The 12,042-nt window shown below is 40.8% G+C and overlaps 1 protein-coding gene across 3 annotated transcripts in view; it reads right to left on the reverse strand.

The window, feature by feature from the left end:
• LOC119746224 (flocculation protein FLO11-like) overlaps positions 1–12,042 on the reverse strand; it is a 43,628-nt gene that overhangs the window by 15,149 nt on the left and 16,437 nt on the right. For 2 of the 3 annotated variants that reach the window (XM_038223055.1, XM_038223046.1), the window contains exon 2: positions 1,307–1,553. In XM_038223055.1, the coding sequence (XP_038078983.1) occupies positions 1,307–1,553 (247 nt within the window). Of the gene's footprint in view, positions 1–1,306; positions 1,554–10,558; positions 10,760–12,042 lie in introns of those variants that run through there. The other variant, XM_038223064.1, reaches the window with a different exon arrangement.

Genomic DNA, 12,042 nt, shown 5'->3' on the forward strand with positions numbered 1-12,042 from the left:
TGTAGGAGAACTGCAACTGCGTATTTTACGCAATCAAGCACGCATTGCGCAGTGTTGAAAATGTTCCATATACACACGCTTGTTGCTTGAAATGTGTTCGAGATACGACACAGCCGATGTGCGTTTTGCAGGTTGACGCTCAAAATGCCAATGCACGTGTGGATGGTCTGTAGGAAATGACGTCATTTGAACGAGACCGATATTTTCAAGCAGTCATAAATATGTACTTTTGGAAATGACTTTTGAGTTGGAAGCTGAGATGGTCTATGAGGTACATAGAGGGCGCTTTTTTTACCACTTTCGGGAGCCCGGTGGACGGGGTACACTGGGTGCGCGTACTGATTTCGCGCGCGTATCGCAGAAAGTACACACGACAATCTTGAACTTGCACAAAGCTTAGTGTCTTTGCGTGAGTGTCAGCATCATCGTCAATGCGTTCGAATGTCACTCCAAGTGGTCTCCCCCAACTTGCACTTCCTTACCGTTGAGGGGGTAATTGTTCAAAGAGACCCTAGGCCTGAAAAGCACGGGTAATAAAGGAGTAAACGTGGTGACCAGGGTGATAATTTAGATGCATGTATAAATTTGCATTCTCAGATGTTGTTTTTTCTTTCAATTTGAAGTCATATGAGAAGCATTTGCGACGCAAGTTTTTTGTTGTTGATAACTTGTTGTTTGGTTTTTGTGCTTGGAGTACTTGCATGTAGAATGATGGATATTCAAGGTATTTCATATCTTGATCCACTAAGCAAAAACATTATATAGAATGACCTGGGAGTCAGGGTCAATGAAAAAACGCCCACACACATGAAACTAAACCATGCCCAGGCCTTCCTTGAGGCACAAAGGGACAAAAACAGATGACGAATGGCCAAACTTTTCAATGTTACAAAATTTTTAAAAAATACCTTGTTTGAAAAGCAGTCAATGTGAGCATTTGCATCCTCACAATTAATGAATTTATTAAATGGATGGCACTATCTAGATGAGATCTGACTGGGAGCTTCTTGAACCTTGGCACTGGAAAAAAAATGTGTTAACTGAGAAAAATTGGGATTCAGCCTGTTCTCAACCAGGGAAATTAACTCAAAGAAAGCCCTCTCTTGATGCGCACGTGAGGGCGGCAGGCAAGAAATCTATTGCAGTATATAGCACTTCTTTGTTTCAGTTTGACAAGTCTTTGAATGCTGACTTGCTTTAATTTGTTCTCCGCCAGCACATTGACGTCACTGAATATCCTGTTCAATTTGCCTGCCACTCCTCCTTTGATTCAAGAGAGGGCGCCACTGTACTTCTTTACACACACCTTTGGGTTGTCTGTTGTAATCTTCCGGCTACTCTCATCGGCATTCTTGACGCCGCAAGACCCGATCCCCAAGAAGTACTTGCCCTTGCGGCTGTGCTTGGGGAAGGCCCTACGCAGCACCACGCCAATCTCCAAGTCGCTGATGGGGCTGTTGAATTCCTTGAAGAGGATCTGACGAATGTCCTCACGGTAGGTCTTCAAGCTGGATGGGCCATCAATGGGACCTTCTTTTAGCTTAGTCTTGAGCCTGGTGGTAGAGAACAAACACCATTTTGACAATTATTTCTCTGTCTTTTTATAAGTGAAATGAACGTATTCATTTAATTTGCATCGGGGTGATGTAAAATCAATATTAGGTTTTGCCCTTCACTGACGTATTTACACTGTATACTCAGTGTGTTACCCCTGAGTGAAAGTTGGAAAAAATCTGTCGGGTGGGACTCGAACCCACGACCTCCTGCTTTCTAGTGCAGACGTCTTACCACTCGACCATCGAGCTTACAGGATCGGTTGGCTGGTTCGAATCTGATGTAGCAGCTGATACCGCAATGAAACTATTCATAAGGTGGAAATTGCGTCGGGGTGATAAGAATCAATACTAGGTTTTGCCGTTTGTTGACGTATAAACACTGTATATACTCAGTGTGTAAATGAACATGTGTTCAGAGAGTCAACTTCAGACTACTGACATTAATTTGTAAGATCAGAAGTGTCTTTACCCAGCCAGTGCGACATAACAAACATACACAATTTAACAGCTGGCATTGAAAAATGTGTATGTATTTGGAAAGAATAGTCAAGTACCAAACTGATTCCTCAAGATCACACAACCATTTTTTAGTGAGTGCTACAAAACGCCAGCTCCTTAAGTTGGAGTCCTCAGAACACTGACAACTGTAAACATACAGTATACACGTATGAGGTGTGACTGAGATTTCTTGTAAATAACACAAGTACCCGGTACACATACAATGTATGTACCATGTACCGTATGTCACATGTGTACTTTAAACAAGCCATTCATGCTCCAAGAATGTCTCTGAATCACACGTGTGTGGGCGGTGCATGCACAAATTGCCCATGGTGAGAATTACGTGACCATGAAACGTACATTCAGAAGGAAAGTGATTGATGTGCGTCTTACACATTCAAAGTCTACGCATGGAACTACATGTACATGTACATGTAAATGTACATTGTACAGTACATTAAGATGTACATGAACATGTAAATGTACCGGTACGTTCACTACCCTATGTACCGGCAGCACTCTGGGACTTTGGTGTATAATTTATACATGTATAGGCCTACTGTGTTTACCGTTTGATAGATCTGAAATCCTGTCTGTTGAAAGAAATTGTTCAATATATGCACGTTACAGTGTATTTTCAACAGAATATGCTGTCAATATCGACCTGCCATTCTGTGGGGGTGTTAATTACAGGCCTCTCTCCTTTAATATCGTTACAATTTCTCATTGTCCTCAGGCACAAAATACAATCACTCATTTGTGACATCTGCCTGGTAGTCACTCAACTCGAGCACAGACCACCTGGCCTTATGGCCAGTTATGGGTTTATCGAAAAAGGTTGTTCAACTTGATACACATACATGTACACGCTACAACTCATACATATGCACATGTTTTATAAACTACCGGTACATGTAGCAAGACACCGTACATGCACGATCAATTCACATTAATAGTACATGTACTAACTGAAGCATGTTGAAGTTGGTCAGTGAATACATGTGCATCAGAGACTAGTGATGGATTTCTTCTAAATTTTGGCCAACAATTTTTGTTTTAAGAAATAAAATTAATGTCGCAGCCCACAGGGTATATTACATGATTTACACAAAGATTTAAAAAAGGTTGACGATTAAGGATTAAAATTCACATCAATAAAATACAGAGGTTAGAATAAACATTACAATGTCGTTAAGCGAATTTTATAGCCAACTAAATAATTCCTCGCCAGCTACATGTACATGTACATGTACATTGAACACAGAAAAAAGCCAATGTTTTTTTTTTTCAATCAGGAAAAACATTACATTCTTATTATTGTTCTTGACAAGTGAAGGTACAAGAGTGTACGTAGGTCGGTATGTGTACATTGTGTACCAGCACATGCCATTTCCTAATTGCATACTATACACTGCATGGCACACACATGAAATGTGAAACAGGTTCGTAGCCTTGACACCGTTCTAATGGAGGCAAACACGCCGAATACAGATTATCTCAAAAGCTAATATGACAACACTTTTTCCAACCCCACCCCCCTTAAAAACAGGATCAATGCACGTATCAAGATGTACGTGAATGTCGATCTACGGCAACTTCCACAGGTATTCTGGGATTCTGATCAAAGAGCACTGGCAGATCCCTGGGGAGAAAACGGAAAACAAGCCGATCGTCTTACAGTCTCACTTCCTGGAACTCAGCTCCTAGCAAGCCGACAAACACTCGCGTCTAATCATAGGCCAGCCTTTACGCTAATGGGGCTGGAACAACAAGATGAATCTCTCTGACTAAACACATCGGGCACGATGAACATTCATGTGTGCTTATCATGCATCTAGACAAGCACATTGGAGAAATGCACACTGCTATAAAGTGATGTTTTACAACCATACAGTGTACATTGCAATTGAAAGTTAACCTGGGAATTTCTCTTCACACTTTTTCTCTTCCCAAGGAATTCATTTTCATTTCACAAAGTGCAAAAAACTTTTCCCACATGGGAAAACATTTTCACACCTTTTCGTACAAGTGGGAAAACATTTTCATGCCTTTTCACACAAATGGGAAAACATTTTCACACCTTTTCACACAAGTGGGAAGACATTTTCACGCCTTTTCACACAAGTGGGAAAACATTTCACGCCTTTTCACACTAAATTAGATTCGAACCAGCCAACCGAACTCGCAAGCTTGGTGGTCGAGTGGTAAGACGTCTGCACTAGAAAGCACGAGGTCATGGGTTCGAGTCCCACCCAAGTAATTTTTCCAACTTTCACTCGGAAGGCAACACACTGAGTACATGTACATAGTGTTTATACGTCGGTGAAGGGCAAAACCTAACTGATTTCACACAAGTGGTTAAACATTTTCACGAAATGGGAAATCCGAATGCGAATTTTTTTTCACAAAATTTCCCATTCCCATTCGCAGTGTTAACTTTCAATTGCAATTTGTACTGTAGTTATAAACTTGCAATATGTAGAGCTCAGAAACGATAACCGTTTGGTTTTTCTTCTTAAACTGAATCCTGTCCTCACTGGTCATAATTCACATCAAAATAACAGCATTGCTTCCGATGAATGCAATGCACGCAGAACATTCATTTAAAAAAAAAATCTTGCGCCAATTCACAGGTGTGTATAAGGGAACAATAACGTTCCGACATCTTGCGCCAAACCATCCACCTAGATCACGAAAGTGCATTTTTCTGGAACGTGCATTGTAAAATCCTTAAGATGTGCTCAGTCAAATTTTGCACCGTAAACGCATTTCAAGGAAGTGAAAGAATTTGACTTTTTTTTTGCGTGACAGCTCAAAATTGATTGAGCTGGTCCGTTTTGACCCAAGCAGTTTTTATGTCAAATTTCACTCCTGGATTAAGACGGCAAACTCTACACACACATGTGCTAAACCCAAATCCTCCAAAGTACATGTTTACCACAATTGGGCATTCACGTGATACTTCAGTTGCCTGCTTACCCAATAACGCATTCAGGTCCTGCAGCAGATGGGCCTCAACAGGTTCTGTTCTCTTCAACCCCGTCCTGCATGTACATGTAGCTCATTCTTAGTCTTACGCTGTCCCCTCCCATGTGTCACGAGTGCCCTATAAGTCCCTAGGGCTGGGAGCAGACAAGCAACAAGCCCCTAGCGATCCGATTACACTCTGCAGCTTCGTGGAAACCCAGGAGCCATTTTTAGCACACCGGACGGCAGACAAACAAGTCCGCTAATATCCTGACGTTCGCGTTCTCATCAGGGGGGTTCAGTGAGCTAGGGGATAGATTTCCCAGGCCAGGCCGAGTCTGGGACAATAATGAAACATCTCCCCTGCACTCCGGCAATGATGATAGTGTCCTACTTGTTTGAACTCCCCCCCAAACTCCCAAAGTTGTTTTTTTTGTTCGGAATTCCCAACGGGGGCCGTGTTACAGGTTGTTGATGTGAATACGTAATGAAGCGAGCATGATTTGTTCTACATTATAAAAATGTAATTTAAATTTTCAGTTATTCAACGTCAGCTATTCAATGTCACATACGAAGTAGTCAGTCTGGACATTTTGACAAAATATAAAATATTCACAAGATGGAATTTGCGTCGGGGTGATGTCAATTATTCAATATTAGGTTTTGCCCTTCACCGACGTACGATACTCAGTAAACAGTGTGGAGGGCTAAGCCTATGTTCTGTTCTTTTAACTTATTTTAAAATGTTTTTAACAACTGTCCATTTGCTGATTAAATGATATTCATTGGGCTCATTTGCAGTATACATACCGCTACATACATGTACAATGCAAATGCATGGATGCTTGGAGCGTGTACATGTACAATGTACTTAGATGACAAGTAACAAGGATTAAAGGGAAGATACAACATTTGCAAACATCACAAAACAAAATGATCAAATTATCACGAAATACCTTACTGGACTGTTAGGGAATGACAGTCTCAAAGCATCCTGTAAAATCGTGGCTACTGGTGTGCTGTCATTTTCAAGAAAAATTGTATTTTTCCAACGCTGGTCGGCTGACTAGTGTTGGAGAAAACTGGCTTTTTTTCAAAAACTGCTCCTAATTTTTCATAATTAGTTATTCTGCGTTTTCTTTGCAATTGATTATATACACCTGTGAAGGGGTACAAGCCTGCTAGACTGACCCTCGGACCTTACAATTCCCCAAAGTCTATAAATTGCTCCGTTTCATTTTACATTTGTAAGTGGGTCAGGGAACCAGACTACAAGAACATGATTAGTTTTGTTGTTGTTTTCAGCATCCACAAGCCCAAATCATGAATCAAGTCATTTTAACAATATTTGCTGTAACATACATGTACTAATCATCCAAATCCATGTATTTCTGAAAATTGCAGCAAAAGCAAACGTTGTACATTCCCTTTAAGTACCAAACTCCAACATGTACAAACTAGTTTTCATACATGGACATGTACCGGTACACGGATGTCACACTTCTGTGAACTTGACAGCACAAATGTACACATGTACATGTACAGGATCACAATATGTACATGTAGGACTTCAGCCACGCTACTGGCATTCCTTTCCATTCACTACACATCTATTGTGTCTTTTGAATGTATTTAATCAAACACATTTGATTTCTGTGGCCTACCACACAAACGGATTTCTGAGGAAAATACTTCACGCGATTGTGGGTAAAAAAGAGGGTTAGCCACCCCCTTTGTTACAACAGTCAACAATGTCAAGTATACCGGTAGTTGCGACAGGCTTCGAGGAATTTTGAACAGAGGACGATTCACAGAAGACGACTAACATGACACCACATGTACACATAAAAATTTACACATGGCCAAACCATAACACTCATAAAACGGTGTGTAGCACACCGTGTTTACCTTACAAAGTTTATACTTTGACAAGCTCATTTCCTAAACACATAAAACCCATTTGACAGCAGCAACAGGATGGGAAAAGCTGACACTAAACTGTGGTTTTCATGAGTAAACAGATTAAAGGTACAATTTGGTTTTTTGTGTGCAGTTTTTTGTTTTAGAGCAACGTAAGTGATCAAAATGTACAGATGGGTACCTCAAAACCTGATGAAGTTTTAGCTCCGTAAATGCTGTAGACCTACACTTAGGGAAAACCCAACAATATTCTGAATCTTGATTTCAGTTTAAAAGTTGCAGAGTCATATTTTGAATTTTTCCCTCTTGTGACATGATTCTCATTCAGCCAATTGTACATGTAGCTGCGTGATGTCTCACCACGTGCATGCTTGCGCCTTGTCAACGCTTGCATCCATTCAAGGATTCACCACATTACAAAACCAAATACACGTACAAATGGAAATTTCCAAAAATGTGTCATTTGACACATCCTTGGAAATGACCTATTATTGTTTTCTTCAAAATGACAGCATGCCAGAAGGAATGATATCACAGGGAGTTTAGTGTGATTACTATCTTAAAACCAATAATTTGGTCAGTTACTTTTTGGATAGCTTCAAATGGTCCACTACCAGTACCCTTATACCTTTCAGCTACATCTTACATACCGGGTACATGTGTGGGGTTCGATAGCTTCAGTTGGTAGAGCACTAGTACAATCATGAAGAGGTCACAGGTTCAAATCCCAGCCCAGCCAGGTTTTTGATTGACTGATTGCAAACCAAGTCAGTTTCCCTACCTTCTAACTTGACATTAACAAACGTCACTTGTAATCAACTTTTCTTGGCAAGGGCTTCCGCAGTTTTAATCACACTAGCAGAAGCAAAAACAGAGATGAAGTTCACCCTAATGCACCCATGACATGCCCCCCCCCCCCCCCACCAGGTGCGTCAAGAGTGCGTCATGTTCTTCATGGCTGCGACACAGGGCTGCTTCAAGTCACAATGAATCTGTTATTGCTAAATGCATCAAATGGATACATTTAGTGCATCACTACTCTGACACATGCATGTGTACCGGTAGATTCTGCAAACAGATAACCCACTAATGGACAATGACACACCATTCCCATAAAATGCAGACACAGTGGTGTAACTTCAAGGACAAAGCATTGTCTTTCCCTTTGTCCCTAGCGTCTTTTACTTGGAACTGGACCAATTCCATCAAAATCCATCAATCACTGTGCGTCCAATACAAAACTGCACATGGCATAATGGAATCCACCACTGACACACTGGTTGACATTCGTGGACTTGCTACACATGGCTTTTATCACAATAGCAGTACAGGAAGCTAGGCAAAATCAATCGGAGACCTCAAGCACTGTTTCAGGCCATTAGGCCCAAGTCCATCATACTCCATCAATATTTAGTCACACCAGGCCTTCTGGACCAAGTCCCCCAAAATGGGTGGGATGGACTTTGATGGAGTTGGGGCAGTTAGAGTTAATATAACACTCTCCCATAACTCACAAATGAGGATCATTTTCAACAGAAGATGAACTCTCAAGGAGAACAAAGAATTCTCCCTCTGTCTGTCTGTCCTCAGGGTGTATGTAAATTGTGTACATATTTGTACACATGTACGCATCATACATACATGTACATGTTTGAACAGCGCCCTCTAGAGCTGGGTGGTGTCCAGCCCCCCTCCCTTTTGAACGTCTAAAGCTGTTGGTCCCCAATTCCCCTCCCCAACGTTGACAAGAAACTGCCGCTCCTGTGGACAACACAAAACTACATACTGGTAGTAAACGCGTCAAACTATAGTTAAAACGTCAATCACAGGTCAGAGGTCAAAACCAAGACACCTCACCACTCCCCCCCCCCCCAAAAAAAAACCCCTCCCCAAATCACAGAAAGTTAAGAACTTAAAAAAACCTCGAACAGAGGAAAAACAGGATGCACGCAAGCACATGCAATTACATGTAGCAATGGCACTTCCTGGTAAAATGTCATACAATATAAATGAGGAAGGAAACTCGGAATGGTTTACGTATACGGATTTGCAGAACAGCAACCCCTAGAAAATATGTAAAGAAAAAAGAAACAATGTCCTTGTGTGTCTTGAATTACAACAGCTGTACAACGATTGTCCTTGTCCATTCACTTCCTCATTTTTAGTGTCAACATGGAAAAGTGAGATTTTGAGAAAAGAGTAGACCAGTGAGATTTTGAGAAAAGAGTAGACCGTTATAATGCTAAAGGTACATTTGCGTATGTAGGATCATTTGGGCGGGCCGTCACCGTGTTATGGTGAAGTTTTTTATTGTTAGGCAAATTTGTACCGAGTTGTGGGGACTTTCTGCTGTCCCCACAGCGTCTTCGTTCCCCTCAGTTCCACTCGTGTGTAGTCCCCACAACTATGGAACAAGGAGGTGTTCGTTTGTCATATTTTCATGAAATGGCCCGAATTAAGAAAGTTTACAGCAGACATCGTTCCACCACTGAGCTGTTCAATGTTTTGTGTCCATTGGTGCTGGAAAAACACACAAAAAAGGCCAATCATTTTCAACCGTCAAAGTACAACTCGCGGAATCTGTCGTGCTTAGAACCCATAGGTCACAGGGAGTGCCTGCTCTTACGTGGGAAAGTTATACATGTATAACTACCTAGCATACCCGAGCATACGCATGTACATGTAGTCAATAGCATTTGAGAATATAGTATTTAAGAAAACCGTTTGTTCTCAGCGATGTCAGTGATAGTTACGATGCAGGTCCTAACCATTGTTATTTTGATACAAAATTCCTCTTCAAAATGACACAGCCTCAACAATTCAAGGACATTTGCATCCAAGTTTATCCTCCTAAATATGACATACATGTAATACAAGATCGAACAATGCTGGCGCAATAAATACACACAAGTTTCTATAAATAGCACTACTTCAGGCAAATAATTCGGACAGTCAATACACGTGATCGTTCTATGCCAATCAAAATACAGTATTCAAGACAGAGGTATAACAATTACATTTATCTTCAAGCTAAATTCAATCCTCGATTCTGATTGGTCGATCCATAGCAACATACCGTGCTATATTATACCTAATACCACGGTCCATATCGCACTCCGCATATCGCGCTATTCCAAGATGTGAGCACCATTCCAGCTGCATGCGCGCATAACTGCTAAAACTAAAGGTTTGTGTAAAGCGTGCTTGTTCCAACTTTACTGTGCATCAAGTTTGCTTGACGATAAATTTGTTATCTCGCTCGTGCTTGTGGAACACGGAAAATGTAGTGCGTACCACATACCACTCGGCCTTCAGCCTCGTGGCATGTGGGACACAGACGCACTACATTATTCCGTGTTCTACTCGTGCTCGCGGGATAACTAACAGTGTACATGTAAATATGTAAAGCAGCTTTCCAATTCTCACCCTGACCTTTACAGAAATCCAGACAGAAAAAAAAAATCTCAATTTAAGCTTTAAAACATTCCTCAGAGCATCTGGATTTAGCCGTAGACTTTTTTGTTGTTGAAGGTCTACAACTGAATGCTGATCCAATTCTTACTTGACATTGCTTGCCATATAATCATCTTAATCATCAAACCATACTGCCTTACAAGTGTACGGCCATGAACTGTGCTGTGTAGCTCTGCATGCTGATGTGCCTGTACATGTGTCATCCTCGGCAACACAGAGACACAAGCCCGGTACGACCATCAAGGGCTGCAGACTGCATTCCAACTGGGACAATTTCCTGGTATTCAGCCGCTCGCCCAGGGGGAGGAAAAAGGCCAAGGCACTGTACAGCCAATGTACGTACATGTTCCTACTTCACAGGCCAAGTCCCTTTGGCAGCGAGCCAACTGCTTATCTGCGTTTCCTGGTATTATTGTCCCACTTCAGTGTGGTTTACCAGGGCTGTTATCTGAGCTTCCAAGGAGAAACATGTCTGCTAACTGCATGAATTGGTCTCCTTAGTGTTTTTTTTTTAAAGAAATGAATGTGTTGGCATCGGGCACATTAAAAAAAAAAAAATTGTTTAAAATAGTTTTTGAAACTGTTCTTCAGTATACAAATACATGCTTGCTTGTACAATTACACTTTTAAAAAGGAACTCTCTACTCTTGAGCCATGCATGCATACAACATTGCAAGAGTGAACATTGTGGGCATTGCTTGAACACATGTGGCTGAAACAGCAGATGCAGAATAACAAATCATTAACATGGAATTTAATACCTTATGAACGGCATGTAACTGGAATAATGTGCCACATTCACAATGCCCCTTTGGCATCGGCAAGAATGTTTTGGTTTGCTTTTTGTGACATGAATAATTTTCAAAATGGACTATCCACGTACATGTAGAAACAAAACATTTGTACATAGTGTACAGTGTTTAAACAAGAGATACACTGTATTACAATACAACCATACTGTTGATTAATTAAAAAACAAAATCAGAAATATTGAAATTATTTGAATACTGCTCTTTGACTTAAAAGAATGATTGTTTCGTACAAGTCTGAATTTCACATGGAAACAGTCCACAGTCATGCGTCACATGAATGTGCATACATAGTACATATCGTATACTGTACATGACGTAAGAAGCAAGTTTATGACGTCAATAGTACAGTGATAGTGGATCACATTTCAACTTTGGTTAATGTTTACTGTGAATTATTCAGGCATGTCAGGAGGACTTGCATGACACATGTGATACGGTATATTCCAGGCTAGTCCAAAAATTTGGGACTCTCAATTAATACTGCGGATGAGAGTCCCAAAACTTACGGTATTGAAAGTTTACACGCAACACAGCAAAATAGACTGGCACATGAAACAACCTGTCCAATATTCCTTTATAGTACTGCACTGATCAATCAACTGTGTCAAAAGAAACATCTGGTTGCAGACCAGTAAATTACTAAATAAACTTCCAGAGACCCCAATGGTAAATGCTCCCACTTCTGAAATTCGGGAAAAATACTCACAACTCTCCAAGGTGTTCGAGACACACATCAAATTAAAGCTTATTTCATCATCTTTCATTTTCTTTTCAATTTTTGGGGGGTCAACTGATGACTTTTAGGAGAAATT

Source organism: Patiria miniata, unplaced genomic scaffold (assembly GCF_015706575.1).
Source record: "Patiria miniata isolate m_02_andy unplaced genomic scaffold, ASM1570657v1 HiC_scaffold_12, whole genome shotgun sequence".
Taxonomy (NCBI): Eukaryota; Metazoa; Echinodermata; class Asteroidea; order Valvatida; family Asterinidae; genus Patiria; species Patiria miniata.